This window comes from Fundulus heteroclitus, chromosome 9, assembly GCF_011125445.2.
Source record: "Fundulus heteroclitus isolate FHET01 chromosome 9, MU-UCD_Fhet_4.1, whole genome shotgun sequence".
Lineage (NCBI taxonomy): Eukaryota > Metazoa > Chordata > Actinopteri > Cyprinodontiformes > Fundulidae > Fundulus > Fundulus heteroclitus.
Window position 1 is genome coordinate 10242412 of NC_046369.1, and position 27113 is coordinate 10269524.

Here is a 27113-nt window from a genome sequence, read left to right on the forward strand (position 1 = left end):
GGAAAATGTTTTTTGTACATGTAAAAATCTGAAAAGTGTGGAATGCATTTGTGTTCTGTGTCCTATTAAAGTGAAACCGGCAATTAAAATCCAGTGAACCAGATGTCCTTCACAAGTTTCCAAGGTAGTAAAGGGAGTCTTCAGCTCAATCTGAATGCCCTTATAGAACAAGGACTATTTATCCCAGGTTTCACCGACCTTTTTGAAACTGAGAGCTACTTCATTGGTACTGTGCCATACTAAGGGCTACCAGGCTGACCTTTGAACAAGAAGAGTCAGAGCTCGCCTTAATGTTATGTAAAAATAAAATGTATGCATTTTAAAATCTATATAAATGCAGGTGTGATTAAAAAAGAAACACAATAGAATAAAATACCATTTTAAATGCAGCTCACTGGTGGGTGGTGCTATTTATTTTAAACAGGGCCGGAGCACATGTGGTACTTGGGGGCGACCAACAGGCACCACGTTGGTGACCCGTGCTTTAGCCAAAGCGGAAGTGCGTCATCGGTCACCATAAGTGCTGCCAGAATAATGGAGGTAGGATAAGAAGCCTGTATACTCCCTCCCAAAGCTAGTTTTGCCTAGGAACTCCGCAATATCCCTTACCGGCGCCAAGAACCCTGAAGGTATCCAGCAATCCTTTGCATGACTTGACACATCAGCACAGCCATCTCACGGAAATCAACAAAATGTCTGGTGAGAAGAGAGCGCACGCTTTGTTCATTTTTGGAACGCTGCTTGCCTGGATTTGACTCACTTCATCCATGCACGTTTTCACCATGTAATGATGTCGGAGTTAAATGCTGTCCAAATTCGGCACAGCAGTCTGTAGCTCCTTTCCTCCCCATGATCGTGTTCCTACTGATGAAAAGCCAAGGAACAGGAGCCAGAAACTGCTAGGGTATTCAGATGGAGCATTCATGTGTATGATTTGACCTTAATATAAACAAAGCTGCTCTCTGAAGGTCCCTGAGTTTTTTTTTGAACAAACAGCACCATGAGGACCGCTTCGGTGCCTTGAAAAAATATTCAAAATTATTTAAACATTTGAAGATGTTAAAATTTCTGGAACATCACAACTGTAAACAGATGTTTCAAAAGAATTTGTGGAAGAATGATGATACTTTTTGTTTTCATTTTAAAATGCTAAAATAAAATGTGTTCTGTATGTTTTGGCATTTAAATTCAGTCATTAACATTTGAATAAATAGGTTCCATAGAACGTATTTGATTAGAACGACTTAATGTATTTATTTTATTGTCTATTTGCATGGGGACAAGTGTGAAGTGTAATAGATACTCAACACTAACATTTATAGCCTTTGCTATGAATGAGAGTCAATTACCCTGTATTACCACCGATACAGTCAGGTGTGCTCTGAAAGAGACAGCTGGGAGGATATATACTATCTTTATACATTAGGAAAATAAAGTAGAAAACCAAACAGGACTTTGGACCACAGTGGTTCCATCAAAATGGTTTGATTCCTATTATTAACACGTAGTTCATGGGTTCAGTTCCTCAGAGATGTGATATTATTCAGAGATTTTATCTGCTAAAAACACTTCTTGATTGATGCTATCTGACATTTTCACAATTCCAGTTTTCTGTGTCTCCTGTTGAGCCATTTTTAGGAGCATGAAGTTTTCATGTGGCTGTGACATTTGCATTTTATGGGAGCATTTAGGGAGGGGCGCCATCTTGACACGATATGCATTTAATTTACTGGTGTTTAAATGCGCATTCTGTTTGGCAATTTATTATAAAATACATAAAAAGTGCATGAAATATCATGCTGCTTGTTGTTTTTATATACTAAAAACAATGGTAATAATTTGTTATTTTATGTATTTAACGTATAGCAAGAAGAAGCTTGGTGATGAAAGAGCAAAAGGAAATTGGTCTAATTCTGATCTGATGGACTGTTCAGTCTACAAAAATATCTCCCTATTTTTGATCTACAAACATTATCAGTGTGTACTGGTATGCACATTTTTGTGTCATATTTAAATAAAGGCTAGGGACTAACCTCTGGGCCACCGCAGACTAAGCATAAAATAATGTAATTTAATGTAGTAAATTTTGCTTTTGTTGGATTCCAAAAATGACCTTTATCAAATAATGTTTGATAATAATTTTAAAAACAGACTATAGCTAGATCAAACCTCAAAGAAAGACAGAAATTGGTACTGGCCGGAAACAGTTTGATTGGTGCATCTCTAAATAATGCCAAAAGTATCTGGAATAGGGCTTGATATGAAATCTCTAAAATGGCAATACTATAGAAAAAAATATTAAATTTCTCCTCTATTAGAATAAAAATACACCGATGCTGTGGGTTGATTAGGTATTTGTGGGGATTGTTTCAAAGTTTGCCTAATAGTCATAGTGAAGTTCACTAAAACAAGGAATGCTTGTGAAGCAGTTTTTATCATTACAGAACACTGAGATCAATCCAAGGAGGTTCAGGCTATAAAAAAAAAGAACCAGTTATTTCCCGCTTAGTGAGCCATCGTATCTTCAGAGGATCTTGTGCTCTGCTAAGAACGTGTGTGTGCGCTTTTTGACCCCCGAGTCACAAGATTGCGATGTCAGCAGTTGTGAGCTGGATATAAACCGCAGCCTCCTCCACTTTCACCCTCTTCTGTGTCAGATAAACCCTCCAGCAGAGCCCAGCAGCTGCAGCAGCACCAAACAGCACAACATGACCTCCGCCGCTCAGCCCATTTTCTCAAAGGGAGAGGACTGCAAGTCCACTTGGCACGACGCGAGCGCCGGGTACAATGAGGCCGACACGCACCTGGAGATCATGGGCAAGCCCGTCATGGAGCGCTGGGAAACCCCGTACATGCACTCCCTGGCGACGGTCGCAGCCAGCAAAGGTAACGCGAGCTGTCGGAGACGGGAGCGTGTATTATCGGACAGCGCGTCCTAGCGCGCGCCTTGTCCGATTTTCAGCTCGCGGTGCTGGACAGTCGCTTAAAGAGACAGTAACAAATAAAATAACCTAATGTTAAAGAATGTTTATTACCTATTGATTTTGAACGCTTATAAGCCATTCATATGTCACTTCAACAAAAAAAGTGTTTTCAGTTCAATTATAATTGCAACAGTTGTATAGTTGAAGTAAATTTTTATTAATTATGCTTAAGTATAGGCTTAAGTCTTAGTATTATTGTAGCCCTACTTAGTCCTAGACTTCTGTTTATACTTTTCATTATTAGTCAAGAATACTTAACTATACTACTGTTAAGTATGTGAAATATAGTTTAGAAAAAGTAAACGTCAAGTACACTGCCTCATTTTAAGTACGCAATAAGTATGCTTGTAGGACACTTGAATAAACTACTTTTTGCTAACGGGTAAGCCTGTGCGCCAGATTGTAAAATTAAGGATTGTAAAGTTAGGAAAAAAACTATATATCATGTATGAATATTACATAATGTTTTTGTTTCAACGGCTGTGGATTGTACAGCTCAACGTAGAAACACATGCGAGTGTGTTAAGCGTGGTGTTCTGTGTTGGTGAGTACTACAGCAGCTGTCACTTCGCTACTGGGAAAAGGCCAAGAGATCTGCAGGGGGCAGCTAGAACACCACAGCTCACATGCATTCAGCTTTCTTTGAAAGCTAGACTGATCCAGTGTTTTAAACCATGCAAAAAAGTTTACCTAACACGATGCGAATGCATGTTTTTTCATGCACTACTTATTTCTTCACTTTGTTTGCATATTAATAGAAAATATCTAAATTATCTCTCTTTATTCAAAAGTAGTTGTTTGTGTCACGTTGTTGCCAATTTCTGAGGCTACAAAACATGAGAAAAACTGAAGATTTCAGAAATTTTCCTAAAGGTGTTTAACTGTTAAGGGTCCACCGGTAGCCCTTGAGCCAATAGGAGCTAATAGGTTTTAGCTGATGTCAACTGTTCTTCTTTCAATCGTTTAAAAGAGTGAAGCAATAGGCAAGGCAAGGCAAGGCAAGGCTAATTTATTTGTTTAGCACAATTCAGTACAGAAACAATGCAAAGTGCTTTACATGATTACAATACAGGAAAATAAAACAAAATATAAGCAAGTAGGAATAAAATGTAGAAACAAAATAGAACATCAATAAACAGTTGGACTAAAAAAGTTGAACTGATGCTGTTTCAGTAGAACAGTTTAACCAGAACAGTCAAAAGCAGTCCTAAACAAATGTGTTTTTAATCTTTATTTAAAAGAACTCAGGTTTTCCGCACTTTTACAGTTTTCTGGAAGTTTGTTCCAGATAAGTGGAGCATAGGAACTAAATTCTTTTTATCAATAACCTTTATCTGTTTATAAGCTACTCTTAAACCACATCCAACTGACTTTTCTCAGGGTGGACTAAACACTAGAAACGCTATATTGGTGGTTTTAGTTCACGCTTAACATTTGACGGGCTTTATAAATAGTGTTACTGGCAGGGAATATCTAATAAAACGTTTGATTCTGTTTGGTCTGATAGGCGGTCGGGTTCTGGAGATCGGTTTCGGCATGGCCATCGCCGCCACAAAGCTGGAGTCCTTCCCCATCGATGAGCACTGGATCATCGAGTGCAACGATGGAGTCTTCGCCCGTCTGGAGAACTGGGCCAAGTCTCAGCCGCACAAGGTCGTTTGACTCAGTCAATACAGTGGTAATAATCACACATGATAGTGACCAGAAAGTTGGTAAAAGAACGCTTTAGTGAGACTTTTTCTCTGCAGGTCGTCCCTCTGAAGGGCCTCTGGGAGAACGTGGTTCCCACCCTGCCGGACAATCACTTCGATGGTGCGAATTAAAATCTGACGCATTTCCTGACACAATTAGTCTGAAAGATATCAATTATTGGGAATAGAAAAGCTGGGGCAGAGCTCAACTAAATGAGTATTTGGAGGTCAAGAAGTCCTCTACACGATAAAAGTGACCTAAGAATAACTATATTTAATTAACTCGCCTGCTTGCTGACACCTCTGCCTTCCTTCTCTTTTAGGTATTCTCTACGACACATATCCTCTCTCCGAGGAGACGTGGCATACTCACCAGTTTGATTTCATTAAGGTAATTATCTGAAAGAAGAGATATTTAAATGAAAATCCGACATAAAACTAAAACAAAGGTCTGCAGCCCCTCTGCCTGTGTAGCTTTGATAGAGGAAGAAATCAGGAACTCTTATAAAATTGTATTTAAATACAACAGCAGAGGCTAGTTTCACATATATCTGTTAATAGCTTTCACAACAGAAAGTATTACAGAGAAAAGTGATTCTAACGGTTTATTAATCCTCAGTAAAAGTACAAACATTTTACTCAAAATTAAATAAAATTTCATTTATTTCTAACAGAAATCAACTATTTCCTTTTAGCACTTCACTTTTCCCACATATTATGTTTTTGCCTTGCCTTTGAATGGTTTGAATCGATTTTCCTCCCTTAAAACTCAACACACTAAATCCCATAATGTGTTCTAGTTTCCTAAAAGAAGACAACAGATTTAAAGCCTTCGCTCAGTACATTGGGGAAGCATCTTTGGCAGGAATTATCCTCAAGTCTTCCTGGGTGTGTCTCAACCTTGGCAAACTTCTTTTGGGGTTCTTCCTGCACATCTTCTCAAGATCTATCTGGGAGGGATCGGCAGTATTGATAGAACGTTTTTATTTTTTTGGTCTTTCCAACGTTTTTATTAGGTTTCAATTCAGTTCACTACTACTCCATCTTGGCTGTGTTTATCAGCTCATTATCACACTGGAAATGTATCGTTACCCGAGGTTGAGCTCCTGAGCATCTCGGAGCCGCTTTTCAAGAAGAATTTCTTTGTCGGCTGTCATGGGACTCTCTGGTTCAGGGTGACCCACTCCAGAGCTTTAGAGCTGCTCTCCTGCAACTTTTAGATGCATCCCCTCTCTGTCACACCTGAATGAAACGAATGGTTTGTTAACAGACATCTGCAGAGCTGAATGACCTGCTGAAGAAGGAATTCAGATGAATGTAGGATAACTATCTAGATAGAAGTTCAGTTGTTTCTCCCTAACTCCATCTAACAGGACTTTATGCTGGAGTGGTCAGATGGGCATGGCAGCCTGCTGGAAGTTGCTCTAGTCAATCTCCCAATTCCTGCTGCAGAAAACCATCAATACACCATGAGGCTGCCATTACAATTCAATTCAATTTTATTTATATAGCGCCAATTCTTGAAGTATGTCTTCTCAAGCCACTTTACAAAGTCAAATTCAATCAGATTATACAGAGTGGTCAAAAATGTCCTATATAAGGGATCAAATTAATTTCATCTAAATTCCGACAAGCAGCATTCACTCCTAAAGAAGCGTAGAGCTACAGGGAGAGTCTTTAGCATTGTCCATGGCTTTGCTGCAATCCCTTATACTGACCAAGCATGAAGCGACAGTGGAAAGAAAAACTCCCCATTAACAGGAAGGAAAACCTCCGGCAGAACCAGAACCAGGCTCAGTATGAACGGTCATCTGCCTCGACCGACTGGGGATTAGAGAAGACAGAGCAGAGACGCAACAAGAGAGACAATAAAGCACAGAAGCACACATTGATCCAGTAATCTGTTCTACATTAGATGGTAGTAGCGGGTGAGCCGTCTTCCCTGGATGATGTCACAGTTAACAGAACGCCAGACCAGGTGTACCTACTATGAAGAAAAAAAGAGAGAGAGCAAAAAGTTAAAAGCTGAAATGACGACAAGCAATGCAAAATCACATGACGCCTTGTTTCATTAGAGAGGAGAATAGTTTCTCCAGGTCTGACAAAATTCCAGCTACTCCACCATAAAGTCCTATTTGATGGAGTGAGTTGGTAACAACTGATCTTCTGGATGGTTTTCCTGCATCCAGAAGGAAACACTGAAGTTCTTCCTAAGCGACCATTTGGTTTTTTTGTCCCTTCTCTGATCGTTCAGCCAGCCAGATCTGGGCATAGAGGTCCTGGTGGTTCTAAACTTCTTCCATTTCCAAATAATGAAGAGCACAGAGCTTTTCAGGATGTTCAGTGCTGCAAATGCCTGCTTTTAACATTTTAATCCTCAGATTTCCTTCTTGATACAAGCCAGGGTCACGTCCTCAGATGATTGTCTTGACTTAATTTCTGGTTTCTGCTCTGATGTGAACTCTCAACTAGGAAACCTCACACAGACAGATACGTTTTTTTCTATTTCAAACCATGTCCAGTCAACTTGGTCCACCACAGGTGGACAAAAATCAAGCTGCAGGAACATCTGAAGGAAGATCAGTGGAAATCTGATGCTGCAGAGCTCAATTATCAAGACTCGTTAATATCAGAACAGGTCAAAAGAAATACAGCTTTAGCTCCGTGACCCGTATGCTTTGTTGCAATGTTTCCTAATTAAGCATGAAACCATTTAGAGATTTTAAATAATGTCCTAAATTAAATTTATACAAGAATTGGCCTGTTAATACACCTTAATGCTTTTTACATTTATTTCAGGAAATATATCTGGCTCTTTGCTTAATAAAAAAAAAAAAAAAAAACAAGTCAGTTGGTTTTGCAGCTCAGATTTTATTTAGAGAAGAAATCGTCTCCTTTGATCCTACGCAAACAAACAAACCTGTGTGCCGAGAGAGACCCCAGACTATCTTACTTCTTTTTTTTTGTGTGTAAATGAGGGGAATTTACGTTTTTGTGCATTTACCTGCAGGGTCACGCTCACAGGCTGCTCAAACCCGGCGGCGTCCTCACCTACTGCAACCTGACCTCCTGGGGCGAGCTGCTCAAGACCAAATACGACAACATTGAGAAAATGTTTGAGGTTTGTCGCTTTGATGAGCTAATCAGATCAAATGCGTTTCTGCTTCTCTACAGTTAACCCCCTCAATTGCCTTTCCATCATGCAGCTTCACAACAGAAACGTGCAAAAATAACTACCTGCCAGTTTGGAAGTATGAATGCACCACGTATTTTAAAGCTATGCGGTGCAGAATTGGCAATGCTTGTAATGCAACAACTTTTAACAGCACAGACACGTGCAGAAAGGGAAAACAGTGCATCTAAGCTGCCGCCTTAATGTCAAGGTCACTGATAAACCGGATCGGACCGTGAGCCGCCCGCACGCTGACCGCATCTCTCTCTGTTAATGATTTTCAGGAAACCCAGGTGCCCCATCTGCTCCAGGCCGGCTTCAAGAAGGAGAAGATTAGAACCACCACCATGGCCATTGAGCCACCCACTGAATGCAAATACTACTCCTTTAAGAAGATGATCACTCCCACCATTGTGAAGGAATAAAAAAAAAGACCAAAACATTGCTGCGGCCTTTTTATATTCACATGTGCCTTTTATCCCCTGACACTCGCATGTATTTCGCTCTACAATGCTTTAATAAAACAAACTCCATGGCTACATTTGTTTCTTGTATTTATTGTCGAGTATATTATTGGGTTTTGCTCCTTTCAGAATATTCTTTGATTGTAGTTTCTTATATCTGAGCTGCATGAACCCAACTTACTCAGACTCAAGTTTCTGGTCTTATATATCACCCAGCGTGTTTCCTACTGTGAATACAGCTACTTTAAGCCCAAGATGTAAAATTATTACTGATGGTACAGAAGGGAAACATGCTCTGTTGCAATTATAGTCCAAGATGTTCTTTGCAGACTCATGTTATTTATGCTCTGTTGTTCTTGTTATTTATAATAAATAAAATGCTGGCTCAGTAAAAACCTTTCCAGGGGTGGGAGTCTTAAACGCAGCTCTAAAACCAAACAAAGTTGTTTAAATTACAAGTGTTTTTTTTTGTGAGACGTGTCCTGAAGATATTAAATATTCAAATGACGTTTTCTCTGTGCAAAAATGTGCAGATCCTCTGCACATTTTTCAATGCCAATTTTAAAATGGGATAAAGTTTAGAATTGTGGTTTCCTTTCAAGAAAGAACAGATTATAGAAGTAGGCAGAGAAATGAATCAGAGAAATATAGCAAACAGATCCATCTGTGAATGTCCTGAACATTCCTAGCAATAAAAGCAAGATAAATGTGGAAACTCGATGCATTATAGATACTAAAATAAGACCGGTTCAGTCTGATGCAAAGAGGTAAGAGGATATAACCATTAAACTTGCACAGAAAGACTGCAGAATACATCGTAGATTCACTGATTTGTCTTACTGTACATCAGGGGTGTCCATTTGCTGTCCAGAGAGCTCCTATTGGGTAACTTTTGGATGCATCTCTTCTCCACCACTCCTGAATCAAATGGCTAAATTTCCTCCTCTCCACTCATCAAGTTCAGCAGAATCCTGTTAGTGACCCGTTTATTCTAGTCAGGTCAGGTGTGTAGCAGCAGAGAGACAACCAAGACACACAGAAGAGAGGGCCCTGAGGTTAAGAACCATGGCCTGTGTTATTATTACCATTCCACTAATTAATCCCATTATTAAGTGATATATGCTAACATACAGTTAGGCAATTAACTGATAAACTACGTGCTGAATAGCAGACCTCAAACACATTTTCCACAATAAGCTCGTAAAATAAAGTTTGCATATGTTTGTGCAACAAGTCTTTCAATTATTTTATAGAAACAGACATTTTTCTGGTTCAGCCTATGATAAGGAAGCCAATGATAGAGCTAGTTTACTTGGTCATTATCAGACTTCAGTAGAAAAAGCTGTTATCCAGTTTAAAATTACATTATTAAGCAGGGAATTTCTAAATATAGCTGCTGTTGAATATCATTGTCATAACTAAAGGCTCTATTTTTAGCAGGGTTTAGGACTCTGGCCAGAGTTGATGAGAAGATGGGTGGAGCAAAAAAAAAAAGAAGCAAAAAAAAAATCGTTAGAGGCTGCAAAAGAGCTGAAATCAAGATCAACTTGGAGGAGGAAAAGGCCTCAATAATACAACCAGAGCTCCAGTCTATCGGTTTAAATTGGACATATGCCAAATCCACGTTTTCAGCCCGTAAAATACATTTTATTGTCTACTTAGAGTCTCTAGGAGTGCAGAAAAGTTGAATGTAATCTGTCCATGTGCTGCATAGATATCTTTATATTCTGTTTTGGTCATTTTGTTCAATCCGTTCAGTTTTCTCTATTCTATATTATGTTTTTTGAACGATTATGTACTTTTATGTAAGTACTTTCTACAGTTCTGGACATCCTGCTTACCATTATCGTGAATCAACCATTTTTTTTATATAATTTTTTGCCACAATTGTGTAGTCCAAGCTGAAGGATGCTGAAGCTACAAGTGGATAAGTCATCGATTGCTCATTACGCCGTCCCCCAGCATACTACAAAAATGGCCGAAAAGGGTGGAGTGGAACGCTCTGTGACCCGGAGGTGGCCAGGCTGTGAAGCGTCTCCTTTAGATTTAAAGAGGCAGCACCAATACGAGTTGCAGACGCACCTCAGAACAGGGGCTAAAGGGGGAATGTGGGGGTAAAGCGTTGCAGTTCCACTTTAAACAGACCACAATTGAATGATTTAAATGTGAAAAGGAAGAACATAAAGGACTGATATGTTCCCTTTATGTACTTGAATATAAATTTGCTCTTCAGATTTATAACTGCAATACGGTATACAAAAGCATCCACTACATAGTTCTCCACTACTGTGTCTTTATCTTTCCCATAAAATCCTAACAAAGCACTTTATATGCTGTAATATAAAGAAGATTAACGAGTATGAACGTTGCAAGGCAATGCCTTTAAATATAGTCACTCGAATCAATATGTTAGTGCCTGCAGACAGAGGCAGACACAGAGTGGCGTATGGATGTCTTAGTTTATGGCTGCAGATAAGTCCAAGAGATAAAAGAGCGAACAGGTAGGAACAAGTATCCACCTGCTGGGGAACCATTAATCATTAGACGGACGGATGATGTAACACCACACTGTTCTCAGGTGGGAAACCACAGCTGCTGGCAGGCCACAGATCTGACTGTAGACTTTACCAGGCGGGTCTACGTGACCATTTGGAGTAATATGACAGTACAGGGGAAGGGGGGGAAATAACTTGGATTAAAAAGTCTAACGCCAGAGAATATATCTGCGTTTGATCAAAGAGGAAAAAACTCTGACCGCTTGGTCTTTTTTTTTTCATGACAACTGAAATGTCTAATTTATCCTATTTTCCTTAATTTATAATGAAAAAATGCCATGATATTGAAAGACTGACTAGTATTAAAGCCTATTAGCTCCAAGGCCAAAACGCCAACATTTATCAAACATTGTGCAACACCTCTGATCACATCAAGCATAAGGAAATGTTTCTGTAAAACGTCTTTAGAAAATGCATATGTACGAGCGTCTTTGCCTGTTAGATGTTATCGATGTTTGCCTGCATCGCTGAAATGCTGCAAACTGATTCAGTATGGACGCGTTAACATGGCATCCAGTGGCCAGATGCAGTTTTTAAAGGACAGCTAATTTTTAACACATGGTAACTGTCTGCAACTTTGTCATCCAAAACAAGCACCAGGGCAGCCTCCAGCAATAAGTCATAGTAAATGCATGACTCATAAACTCTCCAACAGCAAACGTTAGTGAACCTTTACCAGTTTCCTTGAGTGCCGCTACAAATATTGGGACCCACGACAAGAAAAATCATCCCGAAAGCTCATATATATGTATACAATGTCCTTTTTGGGGCCCCTGTCAGTCATGGGCACCTGGGATTGTCCTAACTTTTCCCCCCTAATAGCCCCCAAGGCGTATTGGGCGCACCCCGATATGCCCAGCCGGTTCCTATCTCTATTGCATCAAGACATGCTGCATAAATAAATATTCTACCTTTACAATGATTAAGCATGCAGAGAAGCAGCTCTGCCTGAAGAGGTTAAACTCTAGAAATGATTTTCATCTTTAACTTTTACAGAGGTCCAAAAGCACAATGATCTAAAAAATAATATATCAATGATTACCTATGTGTCAGTGATTAATTATAACAAATACATACAGTTGAAACCAGATGTTTAAAAGTGGAAATAAATCATCTTTCTTCCACACTTTCTTGCATTATTTTATCATTTTAGGTCAGTCAAGATTAACAAATTTCTATCCGTTTAAATGCGGAGTTTGGGCATCTGATCAGGATACCTCCTTTTGGGAGTTTTTTTTCCGGGCCTGTACCACTGGGCGGAGACCCCAGAGGAGACCCAGAACTCACTGGAGGGATTATATCTCCCGTCTGACCTGGAAAGGCCTCGGGATCACCATGAATGAGCTGGAGGATGACCCTGAGGAGCGGTACGTCTGGGTTTCCCTCCTGGACCTGTTGCCCTCTTGACCCGATCTCAGAGAAGCAGAAAACAATGGATTACTGGAAACTTCTATTCACTAAATGCCACTTAATGTATTTTTGTAAATAGAAAACTTTACTTTAAAATTTTTCTAAAATAAGTTTTCAGAAACTAAGAATACTTTTTTTTAAACTATTTAAAAAGCGTAGATGATGAGGCCTTACCTGACTCCGCCAGATAGATTTGCTCTGCATATCCATCTGGAAACCTTCCGTTGAAGTAATTTTGGGAAGGGGCGAAAATACTGGTTAGCTGATTGGCCTATGTTGGTGATAGACGGGCCAAATGAACCAATCAGATTCGTCGTCGCTCGTAACAGAGCGACGACGAAAACACAACCACAAGCCAAACTACTCTTGCTGCTGCAGGTAAAGGCTCGTTAGCTCAGCAAATAAATACTCTGTAATTCCGATAAACTTGCTCGATAGCCACGCTAACGCTAGTTTTATCGGCTGAAACCGCCATGTTGTTTAGACTGAACTGACGCGCTTCCCGTTGCGTCACACCTCAACCCGCCTCAAAGCCAACGCTGATTGGACGATCGTTTGGTGAACGGCTCCAAATTTTCTTTAACGGAGAGTAGCCAGACTGATCTGCGAGTGAAACCTTGAAACCTCGCGAGATCAGGATGGTCTCACGAGGCTAGATGAGGCCATGGCTTGTGATAGTTTAATTGACAACATTTGAGTTAACTGGACGCATGCCTGCGGATGTATTTTAAGGCAACACGTTAAACATCTGAATTCCCTGTGTAACTTTATGGAATTATACCAGGAACAGAAATAGTGTCTTGTTCATCCTTGGGTACAATATTGATCTGTTCAAACGTGTATATTTTAGGGGAAAGTCAAGAAGGAGACAGGATTTACTATTGTGTTTCCACATCCAAGGACACAGAAAGGAGTTGAATTAGATAGAAACTGGATCGTACCAGTGGCTGCACTCCTGAAGATTACTCCCACTTTCTATGTTTACCCAGAATGTATAAAAGTTTAGTGTGCTCTTTTCCTCTCGCTCTGTTTCCTGACTGCGTTAGGGGACAGAGACATGCAAACGGTTCTCCCCTTTGAATTAAAGCTTACAGAGACAAAGATGCATCTTTTCTTTATCTTTCTCATGAGTGGTGTGCTCACTTAATTGATAATTATTAATACCCACTACACCCCTTTGTTCCAGTAACAGAATGTCTGAATGCTTCAGAAGACCAAGAGATTTTGGAGATGGCCCCTTCCTCTTCCAAAATGGCTGTACTCCAGCACGCAAAGTTCAAAAAGACATGGATGACATAGATTGGTGTGAATGACCAGACTAAGAGCCAGGCCTTCTCATCCCACATCAGTGTCTGACCTCACACACGTGCTTCTGGAACAATGGTCAAAAATTCCCCATTAGCAAGCTCCAAAACCTTGTGGACAGACTTCCCAGAAGAGCGCAAGCTATTATAGCTGCAAAGGGTGGACCAACTTCATATTATATCAAATCCCACGGATTAAGAACGGGATGTATGAGGGAAAAAAAGTGAGTACACTTGCGCAACGCAAATCGACGTATTCTGTGCTTTATTAACCATCCTGTGATCACGTGACGTCAGGTAATATATTTTAAATTAATTCAGGTGAGCAAATACTTTTGGCAATATACTGTACCTTCCCTGTCAGTCTTACCCTTCACAGTCAGTAGGCAGGCCTACCGCTGCTCTGGTCAATATGATTGGCCTGCAGGTGACTCAGTTTAACCAATCAAAAATTAGGGATTATTTAAATAGCAGCTGTAGCAGTTCAAACTATATTTATTGATAAAGCATCATTACAAACAATGTGACCACCAGAATACATCACAGCTAAAATAGTAAAATGTTTAAATGACTCTTGTACACAGCAGCACAACAACCTTTTATTACTAAAATATAGTTTTAACACATCAGCTGAATCATTTTACATACATGGTATCTACTCATGTATTCAATTGATGCATTAAGTAAAATAACTATTATTTCTAGTAGTTTTTCTAATTACGACTACTTCAGTTGTTCACTTTAAAGCAGCATGTAGTGGCTAAATGTTACATCATGTAACTAATGTTACATCATGTAACATTTAGCCACTAGGGGCGCTAGACCTGTAACGTTCAGGTTTAGCGCCCCCTGAAGGCCACTGGCAACATTGGACTGTCACAAAATTAAACAGTCTCCCTCTGTGTTTTGAAATCTGATAGCAGACCACTTTGGACCAGCAGATTGAGAAGTAATCGAGTAACTAGTAAGGACAAGACCATATCCTTCCCTCTAAATTAAATCCTACACCAGAGAACCAAAAATATGTCGCTATAGTAAGTGTCAGATCTGTTTTGTTGTTATAACATAGAATTCAGCGATGGGTCGGACCCTCTGAAGTTATATAGGCGATGTTACATGCCAAGTGCTGTATATTGACCTGAAATATAATTGAATATCCCGAATAAACGCTTAGGTCAAAACTCACACGGTTCTGCTTTAACCCCCTGCACTGCAAAAACAGAACTAGAAATAAGTAAAATGTTCTTGAAATGAGTGTATCTGTCCTTGATTTGAGCAGGTAAATAAAATGATTTGCCAATGGAATAAAATTTTTGCACTTAAAATAGGAACAATTCCTCTCCATCATCTTATTTCAAGTGTAGGATATCTAATTATCTTAATTTAGGAGTCAAAATACTCATTCCATTGGCAGATAATCTCATTTATCTGCTCAAATCAAGGATAAATACATTAACTTTAAGAACATTTTATTTATTTTTAGATCAATTTTTGCAGTGTGTGGGTTTCCCAAAGACCGGCAATCTCAGGGCTCACCTGGTAGCTCAGCTTCATATTCTAAAAATAGCGGATGCAAAAATGACAGCAGACAACCCTGGATTTTTTTTTTTTTGAAGAAAACTTTATTGGAAATAACCTTTATTCCGACTGTGGTTTACCAACTGTTTTGTTTACAACAGAGTGTAGTCATAAATGGTGCTTAAACCCATTTGTTATTACAATGTATTTTGAAACAGTAACACTGAGCTGACGCTGCCGTTTCTCATAATAAGCAGATTGGCATAAATTACAATATTTCATTTATTGAAGTCTCTGCACCTCTAAATGGAGAAGATGCAGAGTCTAAATGAAACCAGAAATAGAACATTTACACACAGATATATATATACCACTCATTCACTTCCTGTACCAGATCCTTAACTTCTTCTCTCGCTTGATTTTCTTCTGCAGCTGTAAAGTGCCGTAGAGGAGAGCTTCCGCCGTGGGAGGACAACCTGGGGACAACCAGAAAAGTATCAAGAGAAAACCATTGATTGACTATTAGGACAAATTAATCAGGAAAAGCAGCGACATACTCGTGCTCATGGCTGACAGCAATAGCTGCCATTTTTACAGAGACTCTGGCAGTAACGTAAACAAAGCAGGAAAACTACAGCAATCCAAAAACAATGTATTAAAACATTAACTTGAGATGCAGCTAAGACAAATCACGACTCAAGCAGATGTCAGACGAATTATTCTGAATGTAGTCGAACTAACAGATCGTAAAACAACCTAATCTTGAAAAACATTTCCAGCCAGACAAACTGCTCTATGAGATTTTTCCTGGCTAACCAACTACCTTTTAGACAGAAACCAGTATCTAAAGTCAGACCGTGTCATCTCACAACCTCTCTTTGTTACTTGAGGCGTGCATCAAGGATCCATTCTAGGACCTGCCCTATTTTAAAGCTTATATAAATCTGTTAACATCGGCTCTAGGCTCACCTATTAACCTTTATGATTAACCTTTATGCAGATGACACAATTCTTTACACTTTCAGTCCATTGCCAGGGGTAGCAGCATGACTAGAAGAGAGTTTTAACGCACTTCAGCAATTTTCTTCTTCTTTGAAACTAGTATTAAAACATCAATAAAACCCAAAATAACATGGTTTGGAAGGAAAAGTAATTTACAATCATTTACACTCACTTCCAAACATCGGCATTTGTTATTGATCAAGTTCCTGAATACAAATACCTGGGTATCAGGCTTGATAATAGTCTTCAAATATCACAATACATTTATAGGTTACAATCAAAACTAAAGTTTAAACTTGGCTACCTTGGTAAAATGCATATATTTTTACTTTTTTTGCAAGGAAGACTTTGGTCCTAATGGCAATAATGTGTTTGTTTATAAATGTATAAAAGGTCTATCCCCTCCTCATCTTTGTCATTTGTTACAAGCATCTCTGACCCCCTACAGAACATGCTCGGCCCATTTATAATGCTCAATGTTCACAAAATTAAGTGAAAATATGGAGAACTATGTCTCCACTATACTGCTGCAAAAGACTGGAAAGAACTTAAAAAAAAACCCATTAAAACTGAGCGCGCATATCAATAGCAACTTTTACAAATGTTTTTATATTTACATGTGCTAAATGTTTTAATTTTATTCTATGTGTATATCACAGCATTGTTTTTATGACTTCAATAGTCACCTTACTATTTGAAATGATGTGTTGGTTGGCATGTCTTTGCATGTCTCACTCTCTGATAGGTTGTTATTAGAAATAAGAATTTGTTCCAAGTAAAGGACAAAAACAAAAACAGTGGTGATAACAGTGTTTTTAATCAGAATGTTAAACTAAATTATATATACTGAGTTATTAAAACTTAATTGTATTAAACTCCAGACACAGAATGCCCAACAGACAAAATGTTTTTTTTATTACACTAAAAGAATTGTGCTGCTGCGTTCCTCGCTGTCAGCCCGTACACTTCAAAGTTACTGAGAATAACTTTTCCTGATTTTATTTACTGAAACACCTGTATGTGAATTGTGCAAAATAAAATAGGTAAATCAGCTCAACTCACTTACCAACAAGCATAAATTTAAATATACATTTTCTGGATGTTCGTTCAGCTAATGCACATGGGTTAAAATGTAATGTACACTTAAACTTAGAACAATGAACAAAACGAAAACATTCCATTTTAATTCCTTAGTAAAATCTGTCATATGAGGCTCATTTGTTAGATTAAAAGCACATTTAAAAAAAAAATCTTTAAGGAGGTATTAAACACCTTTTATTGCGTCAGGGTTTAGCACTGCATTGTGGGAATTGTAGTGTTAATCAAATTCTTCCCCCCAAACATTGAACAAAATGCTGCAAAAATTAAAAATCAAAGATGCTAATTTTACATATTTTACATGTTACTAAAGGTCATTTTAAGGCCTAAATTTAGATTGTTATATATAAAACTTTAAGACCCCGGAGAAAACCTATTAAAGATATAAGACTCTTCGCTTTCTCATACAGGCAATAATGACCTAAAATCACTGGTTTTTGACTTTCATATCAAAGATCTTTGCATGTAACTGAGGTGGGGCTGAAAATGTAAACAAATATGCGTACAGAGGATTTAAAAGCTGAAATAAACGCCAATCTCTAAATGTCAACCACATAGCTGAGGTACAACAGACCTGAAGCTGTGGAAACACTTTTGGCTACACAGCTAAAGTACGAACCAGAGAATATTTCATTAATAAAGAAATGTACACATTTTAAAAAGCGAAGCCTACCTGGAACGTAAATGTCCACCGGCACGATGCGGTCACAGCCTCGTACTACAGCATAAGAGTAGTGGTAATAACCTCCTCCATTAGCACAACTAGTAGGGGGAAAAAAATCAGCAAAAAGACGTTTAAATACATTTTAAACTTGGCTTGATTTAACAAATGTGCAAAAAGTCAAAGAGAATGCATCATAACCATGGTTTTAAAGTTTAACTTATCCTTTGGAGGCGTTATGTAGACCAATACTGCCACCATGTGTTTAATCCTGTTAGCTATACTAAACCAAGCAAGTAAGGTGCCGCTTAATTCACATAGAGTTTCACAATCCTTTTTACTTTTACTGCTAACAGCTGCTTTAAGCCTTCACTTTCTATACACTACTTTCTTAAATACTACTTTGAAATATGGCGCCCTTAAGTGACCCAAGACAACAAACGGCACATAATCCTTTAAAGGAAATTTACAGTGTAGGAACTTTAGGCCAAAATACAGTTGAGTTGTTTGAGAGTCATGTCGGGCCCTAAGAAAATCGGTTTTATTTTTCTTTTTTTTCTTTTTCTAAATTTGACTTTATTCCTTCTAATTATATTTATAACCCCCAACATTATAACTCCAATCCTGCTTTATTTATAAAGCACTTTTAAAACATCACATGGGACCAAATACGTCTCCTAAAGAAACATAAAAACCTTTAGAAACTTGCATAATGAACAGCACCTTTTGTTCATTTCTTCCAGCTTTCACAAACTTCTCCATAAAAATGCTTCATTGTCTCTCTTTGTTAGTCCTTAGCTCTGGTTTTCTGGCAGCGTCCCCATTGTTCCTAGTGCTTTACTAAAAGCAGACAAAGCTTCTCCCTTTTTTTCCTCTTTATTTTCCTCTTTCTAAAAGGAATATCTCATTTGGCACACAGCAGCAAAGCCTTCAACAAAGTCCCAGCTCGCTTTTACAGATGCAGCTGAACGTTGAAGCGTTTGCAGGCGTGACTGAATTACGCTGGATTGCTTCTTCTCTGCGTTTCTGATGCGACCATTTGATAATCATTTATCTTGTCGCTGTTCGCTTATTATATTCAAGCTTAAAGTCGGGGATATAAATGTTTTTTTTGTTTAGTATCTGGTTTCTTAGTGGTAAGGAGTGGTAAGGAAATCAGAACTGGGGTCAAAATAGCTCGACTGCGACACCTTAATGTGGGAGTTAACTCACCTTCCCATGGAGATGACGTATCTGGGCTCAGGCATCTGGTCGTACACCTGTTGATCGGAAGGAGTCTTTTAGTCGTGCTTATATAAGTCTGAGTCAGAACTAATCCGTGTATTCAGCTGGAGAGCGGCTCCATGCCCGTCTGCCGATCCATCAACAGGCTGGTCCTAATCCAGCAAGCATTAACACAGCTATACTGTTCTCATCGCTCCCCATTCTGCACACAGAAATGTCTGACTGGCATTGCTGACAGGCTGAAAACATAAAACACAGCCCATTTCTACCCATCAGACCCGATAGGAGCTAGAAAAAGAAGGAGCCCAGGTATCAACATGAGGGCGGCAGTTGCATAATCCTGAATGTGAATCATTCCTGGTTCAATAACTAATCATGAAAGGTACAACAATGGTTTCTACATATTCAGACCTCCATATCTTGATTTCTCTGACAATGTTTGGTCCATTTTCAAAATTAAAATTTTCTATTGGACAAAACAATGGACCGATTAATTACATAGATTGACAAACGCATCGATGGATTGAAGGTTGGATGTAAGAATGCCTGGTTAGACATATATGTGCATCTTTTTCCCACATGGTTTGAATTTACCTGAAAACACCTAAACTTCACGTTTCACGAGAACGTCCGTCCTCTCACCTTCCGCAGAGCCGGTGCCATCTTATTGGTCAGGGTTCCTGCCACAATCATGACATCCGCCTGCCGAGGACTCGCTCTGAACACGACCCCGAAGCGGTCCATGTCGTAACGAGGGGCCGCCATGTGCATCATCTCCACCGCGCAGCACGCCAGGCCAAAGGTCATGGGCCACAGAGAGCTCTGAAGGGAGAAACGCAGCAGGAATAAAACCTTTTTTATCAATACCTTGATTTAAAATAACTGATATTAGAGGGTTTTTTTTATTTTGAGAGTGGATTTTTAAAATGTGCATCTCCCTGGGCGTACGCTGTGTACATAAGTGTGCTGTAGGGATAAAATGTTTATGGGTTTTAAAGATCACCATTACTACATTTGGGGTGGCTAGTGGTATAGTTGATGTTAATAAAATTATTATACATTTTCCTTAAAGGAGCAATAAGAAATTTTTCACCTCTAGGTGGAGCTTGAACACTGTCTGTAGACCTAAACAAGATGTATACTAGGCCACACCTCTCTCTACCTCTTATCCAGCTGCTACCCACTACTCAATTTCCCGTCTCGCCGCCATTTTGTGCCTGGCGGTGGAATTGTATGGGCAGGGAGGCGCTAAAGCCCTGACAGGCAGCTGTTCGCGTGCACGTACGTACGTGCGGCCGGCCCGGCTTTGTGGACAAGAGACTGGGGAGCAACACAGAGAGAAGTGTGTGACGTTTAACCAGAGTCCATCTAAAAGGATACCTTTAGTTCTTCACAAAACTAGTTTTTAATTCTATCTAAAATAATGAAATTTCCCTTATTGCTCCTTTAAAATCTGTCTGGTAGTGTCCCAAGTTTATGTGATTAGACGTACTACCAGTGTGCGATTTGCCGTGGGGGATGGGGGGGAATTTACCCCCCCTCTGCTCATTCCTCCCCCCCTCTGGTCTGAATTTAAAAATGTATATAAATTAGGGCTGTCAGTTTTAACGCATAAGACCAGAACGCCGACATTTTTTTTTGTCGCCGTTAATCGCATGTCAAAACACACACACCGTTCCCTAATGTTTTTCCCCGCCGCGCTCTCCAAACTGTATTTCTTTTATCCTCGGCGCTTTCCGTAGTTTCAATAACACTAGAAACTGTAGCAAAACAGACCCGTGCTCACTGTTGCACAGACTGTTCATTTCATGCGACTTTGGGCTTGTTTTATTCTAAAGGCGCTTGTAACTTTCATGAGTCACGGGTTGCGGGGGTTTTTTGGGCACGTTTCTGAAAGTGAAATCGCTTATTTGGGCTCTAAAATAAGTGACGAAACAGCGGTTATTAAGAGACCTGCCTTTACTAGACACTTTGTATCCAGCTGAAATATCCCTCCGACATAGGAGCCGACGGTAGTAAAGGCAGAGAGAGCACCATTTTGAGCAGACAGTGGTTCTGAAGATGAGTTTTTAACATGCTGATAACATTGCAGAAACCCAACCCATAAACCGTACTTTAATGCTTATTAATTTGTTTTCTCTGTATTTGACAAACTAATGCTGAATTACGTTGCCAAACGAAGGACCTGGAGTTACTAAACAGTCTCATTCAGGGTACTATGCTCCTGCCCAGTTACAAGCAAAGTGTAAGAATGGAATAACCTGGAGATTTAAAACCTTTTTCCAGGCTTAAACTGTATAAATATGGATATAAACAGCAAGCAAAAATATTCAAAGAAGTTATTGTTGGTGTGAAAGCTCAGAATTAGATGTGTGTGAGAGAGAGAGTGAAAAAACGAACAATAAAACTTATGACTTATTAAAATGTAATTTTTTTATTAATGCCTAATACCATGTCTATCTTTGTTTAAGAGGCAAAAAAATATATCGGCATGAAAACAGGTATTTATTTACAAATTTATTTACACATTGTGTAAACATCAGGGCGTCATGATTAGTCATATAGCCATTATAGTCCAGAGTTTAACATTTACATCTAGGATGTTTTCATTCCAATTCTCAAAATTGCTTGAAAAATAACATAAAAATATGTTTTGTACAAGCATGTATTTTATTAGTGTCATTTATTGCAAAATTGCATTTTAAAATGCTAAAACAGGCTATTACACTTTCAGAAATAAAAGGATAAAACATACAATTAATTTGCAAATAATCTCGAGTTACCTATCGACATTATGTGATTAATCGAGGAAAATGATCCCCCCCTCTGGTTTTTTTTTGCAAATCGCACACTGCGTACTACCACTACCTTCACTAAAACTGCCAATTTATCAAGTGAAAAAGTTTTTTAATTATGTTCAATTCATGATTTTTTTAAGTTTATTTATACAGCTAATCTCAATGAGACAGTTTAATTATCAATTCTGTGCAAATTCTATGTTATCCGGGTCATCGCAGCAGCAAACAGGCTTAAACAGGACGCAGCCAGACTTTCATTATTGAAAGTCTGGTTACCTCCGATTTAAGCCTGTTTGATAGTTATTATCAAGACAAACTGTCATAATTAAAAGCAGATAATGTAAAAAAAAACACTTATGAGACTGAATGAAATTATGAAAAACAGATTACTACAGCGGTACTAATGGATGCGTAGTTGCTGGATTTTATATACCAGTGGTTATTTAACTTAATTCAGTGATTTAACAGAATAAATGCAGCCTGACATTAGGAGCAACACATCCACCTTTTGCTCTCCTTCTGGTTAGCAAAAGAGACTCCCTGCTGTACTGATCCACAGCCTGAAACTACCAGAAAATGTAGGAGCTGAACATAAAAAGTCTGCATGCCACCAAGTGGTCAAAAATGTTGGTATACACGCAGCGACAACAATTGTAATTCGATATAATATGCAGTTCTACGAGCAAGCCAAATTGTTGATTTATGAGCCTTGTTTGATAACTTCCGTGATCATTTTCGTGCACCGTTGACTCCTTTGAAGCATTAATGTATAAAACAATTCCTGTGAAGGTTCCACATGAAAATAATCACAAAACTCGATGGCTTGTGTGCTTTTTAAAGTCTGCTATGTAGTTGCAGAGAGTAGATGAAGCAATAAAATGTCTGAACACAAAACCTTTGTTCACCTGTAGGCTAAATATGTACCAGTAACCCAGAATAGATTATTTATCTCAATATGGATGAAAGCAATGCTGTCTGGGTTTGTTTTGCTGTGGTCTGTTTTTCGTCCAACCAGCACAGTGAGAATGAGAGGAAATTTGAAAAGAAAACAAACATGCAGTGGGTCTACACTTCTTGGCAATATGTTGGATATTATATACACATTAGGGCTGGGTATCATCTGGGATGAGCCGATCGATATGATTCTCAATATAGCTCAGCTTGATTGGATTTGACCCAATAACGATATTTATTACTTTCAAATTAATACTGAAAGTCATTCAATCATCAAAACCAGCCAAATGTTATATTTATGTTGAATTTATTAAACACAGATATATTAACAGGAAAATAAAGTGCATTTGGTTCAATGCATTTAATGTTTTACAGAAACCAAAAATGTGCCCAAACGTCTGATTTCAGGGACGAAGGCGCTTCTAAAATCCTGTCGGCGATTCTGCAAATTCCTCTCACTTGCTTTTCGCTGTGAACAGTTATGACGCGCTGTAATAACGCCCCCTAAGGGTTGGGAGGTATATCAATATTGAAAGCCAGAATATCGATATTAAATTGTTTTTAAAAACATTGATATTAATCTTTGCATCGATTTTTATGCAAAGCCCTAAGATACATTAAGAGTAATGTAACCCTCCCAGATACCCACCCTACGAGCCCAGTTGACCAGATCATCCAGCTTGGCCACCACATACTCCCCCTTGCTGCTGGCCACCGCTGCTGGTTTGGCTGCTGCCACGGCCGTGCTTCTCTCTCTGACTGGCACCACGCTGCAACGCAGAGATGGAGGAGGGATTTACCGGGTGCTTCGCGATGACTGGGCCACGCCACTGCGTCATTCTTTCACATAAGCTCACCTTGTGCCGGTGGTACTTTCACTTTTAGCACTGCTGTGGAGACATTTCTGCTGTAAAGCAAAAATGGAAACTGGCCTGATGGAGAAAGGGAAAGAAATATGATAAAATGGATATAAAATTGTACAATTATCTGAAAATAGGAATGTGAAAGCAACAACGAAAATAACAAAACAAGAGGACCACAATGCTATTAATCTAAATCTAGGAAAGTGACTTATAAAGGAGAGTGTGGGAACATTTCTTATTTCTTTTGAGTCTCTAAACTTCATGATTGAAGCTTAACGAGACAGTTCCTCTGAAAAGCAGACAGGCTGAACTCTCCAGCTGTCAGCGGGGAAACAGCAAATGTTTCTGTATTTGCTCTCCACAGCCTGATATTATCTCGGATAATTTTCTATGACTGAGGACCATCTGACCCCCCCCCCCCCCCCCTCCCCTCCCACAAATACAAACTCATTTCCTAAAACACGCTCCTATAGTGCCAGGCACAACACTGCTACGGGTGCAAATCCAGCTGGTCAACAGGTTTCACAACAAGTAAGGAGATTAAAAAGTTCTTACCGCGTTGAAAAGGAGCCAAACAGAGCCAGACGTGGTGCTGCAAAATACAATGTATTTTACAAACAGAAGGAAGACGATATGGTAAACGTGAGAATTTCCAACCTTTTCAAGGTGAAAGAAACTACTATCTAAAGCAGGCATGTCCAAAGTGTGGCCCGGGGGCCATTTGTGACCCCTGTGCTGATTTTGGGGGCCCCCGCAACTGCATTTCAAGAAAGATTTGGTCAACCAACAGGGGTGGCTGATGCAGATGGAAGCTTTTAGTTTTTAATTATGGCAAAATTATTACAGAAAAGTTAAAATCCCACAATTTAAAATGTTAAGTGCTACACAAAGTTTTGAATTCTCTTTAATTTCACAGCAACATGTATCCAAAACCATTTAATTACTCCTTTGAATTCAATGATTAAAATGAGCCAATTACAGCAAGTGTTTTCAAAGAACAATTGACCCAAATATTGTTCTTATATTGCTAGACCAACAAGATTAAAGTTTATTATTGTTAAATAGTCAAATTAAATTATTCAAAATAATTTGAAAGCTGGATGACCATCTTTGAATACAACAAATGAGCAAGACCCTTTTTTTTTTTAATTTTGGATCTGCAATAATTTACACATTGATTCCTACAAACAATCTGACTAGTTTATTTATTTTAAATGATCATATTTTGTAGAGCAGGTAAACAACTAACAGAATTATTTTGGTTTAAAAGAAAATGTTGTTCATTGTTTGGCCCACAAGTTCCTTTGACTTGACAAATGTACAGAAAATTTTGGACACCCCTGATCTAAATATTATTATGACATTAAAAAACGAAATTACATTGCAAATTGAAAATGGCATCGTGGCAATCTTGAGCTCACAGAAACCCATCAAGGTTTTCTTCGTTCACATTTTACTTTTAAATAATAACAATAATAAAAAGTGAGCTTTAAGTTTTACACTGAGATGTGAAAATTGGAATAGCTTTCTTACTTTTTGTACTACCCACATGAGGCGGGTAATTTTATTCCTTTTGTGGGAACATCAGTGTCAGATATAGACTGCTTTTACAGTTTATAAACATATATACATATATAAATTATTACGTTTTTTTTTATTCAGTAAACTTTATAATTCAACAGATGGTTGTTTGATGCAAATTCAATGACAAGACAGAAAGTTAAATAAAATAGCAATATTTAATATTTAAATGTGTCCACTCCCTTTTATTGTACCTGATTTTGAATACTTTATTTAAACAATATATTTAATAAAAATAAATAAATAAAACACAGTTTAAACAAAGGTATTAAAGATTTAAGAATATAATCTCAGCCTAGGGGTGGGTGATATGGCTTAAAAATAAACTCTCCAATATTATTTTACCAAACCATAATCGATTTTCCCCCCTTTAACTGAAATTATTTTTAAAAAAATTGCTTTTTAAAAAAAATAACATTCCAGTTGGGAGTTGACCTGGATTCAAGGTGCAACAAAAGACAAGCTGTGAGCCCTACTTGTAAAACTAAATGGCAGAACCTGCCATTGTAAACAATAAAAATATAACACAGAATGTTTGCTGCTATTGGTTTTACAAAATAGGTTTTACTTTACTCGTGTAACTTCAAACATAAAAAAAGTACCAGATTAATCAATTGCCTCTTCTTGGTGTTAAAAAAAAAAGCTTCCTTTTGATATTTTTACAGTATATTTTCTTAAACATACATTCAACATTGTAAGCCATTACCAAAACATCCTACATTTACATCTTGATCAATTGCAAATTGGAACTGATCAATATAATTGATTTATCGCCTAGCCCTATGTCAGCCTAAAATGGATTTGTTTAGTTCTGATGTCCCAAGCTGTTGAGTTAGATTTTTTTATTCTTATTTTTGCTGGAAACTCACACGCCTTCGTTTACAACTGGCTGACCAACATCACATGTAAATAGATTCTCCTTATCGTTCATTTCAAAACATTTTCAACAACAATGCTTTTCAATTTTTTGTAGGATAAGAAAATAATACCTATAATTATAAATAAATCCCAAAACAATATTAAAGCTAGTTATCCCTGTAAGGAATGTGTCCAATTTAGGCATTACATAATTTATTTTTAGAAAACAATTACGTTTGTTGCCACATTCCTTAATATTTTTTTAACTAAAATTTCAGCAGATGTGTGTAAAGTGCAAGCTTAATGAGGTCACAGATAGACATAAGGAAAATGTTTTAATATATGAAAATTAGACGAATGTAATCTGATTTAAACGGTAGATTGGACGTAAAAATGTAAAACTATAACAGAGTATTTTAACATTAAGATATAAAAGCCACTCTCAGGCATATACATTAACAACAATTAAATAGCTATTTAATGGTCTCAAATGGATGCCGAAATATTCTGTATATCTGGCAGTTATTTCAAAGCTTTATTTAATATAATTTATAGCCTATTATTTTTACTGCAACTGCAAACGAAAAACATAAACTAGGAGTTTTTAAGATAAGTCTAGTTTCACAACATAAGTAATGCTGCTGCAAATAAGCTGTATTACCGCAAAATCTATTCAGACAATCAACTATTACGTTTTAAGATATAGCACCTTCTTGAAAACAGTCGCATCTTGTTATTATCGACGTAATGTTTGGTTTTCCTCTGGGACTCATCATGTAACTGTTCTAGCTAACCCGGTTTAGCTTCTGTGCTAACGCAGACGGAGCAAGGTCAGTGTACGATGCCTCTAAAAGTTAAAAATACGACCGCGAACATTTTCATAAACCTAGATACCGGCGAGTGGTGAGCGTATTTTCAAACCTGCAATGCCACAAAAAGGCAGAAACGCGAATAACGTTAAATAAAAACGCAGAAA

The 27113-nt window shown here is 38.2% G+C and overlaps 2 protein-coding genes across 2 annotated transcripts in view; one reads left to right on the top strand and one right to left on the bottom strand.

Annotated features, from left to right (window-relative positions):
- The first annotated feature begins 2591 nt into the window (after positions 1 to 2591).
- Positions 2592 to 8388, top strand: gamt (guanidinoacetate N-methyltransferase). The gene is made up of 6 exons (XM_012880017.3): positions 2592 to 2886; positions 4492 to 4637; positions 4733 to 4796; positions 4999 to 5066; positions 7686 to 7796; positions 8132 to 8388. Exons 1-6 carry the CDS (start codon positions 2709 to 2711, stop codon positions 8270 to 8272), a joined length of 708 nt encoding a protein of 235 aa, XP_012735471.2. The 5' UTR covers positions 2592 to 2708; the 3' UTR covers positions 8273 to 8388.
- A 6791-nt stretch (positions 8389 to 15179) lies between these two features.
- ndufs7 (NADH:ubiquinone oxidoreductase core subunit S7) overlaps positions 15180 to 27113 on the bottom strand; it is a 12016-nt gene continuing 82 nt past the window's right edge. The window contains exons 2-8 of the mRNA XM_036141003.1: positions 24254 to 24290; positions 23693 to 23767; positions 23485 to 23605; positions 19726 to 19905; positions 19072 to 19118; positions 17872 to 17960; positions 15180 to 15574 (exon numbers count right to left, since the gene is read on the bottom strand). Coding sequence (XP_035996896.1) covers positions 15477 to 15574; positions 17872 to 17960; positions 19072 to 19118; positions 19726 to 19905; positions 23485 to 23605; positions 23693 to 23767; positions 24254 to 24290 — 647 coding nt within the window. The 3' untranslated portion in view covers positions 15180 to 15476. The remainder of the gene's footprint in view (positions 15575 to 17871; positions 17961 to 19071; positions 19119 to 19725; positions 19906 to 23484; positions 23606 to 23692; positions 23768 to 24253; positions 24291 to 27113) is intronic.

What these genes read in the sequence shown, in the direction of transcription:
- gamt (XM_012880017.3), top strand. Translation starts at nt 2,709, where the DNA reads ATGACCTCCGCCGCTCAGCCCATTTTCTCAAAGGGAGAGGACTGCAAG. An exon ending in CCAAGTCTCAGCCGCACAAG is followed by an intron (nt 4,638 to 4,732) that starts GTCGTTTGACTC and finishes TTTTCTCTGCAG; the next exon opens with GTCGTCCCTCTGAAGGGCCT. An exon ending in ACATTGAGAAAATGTTTGAG is followed by an intron (nt 7,797 to 8,131) that starts GTTTGTCGCTTT and finishes AATGATTTTCAG; the next exon opens with GAAACCCAGGTGCCCCATCT.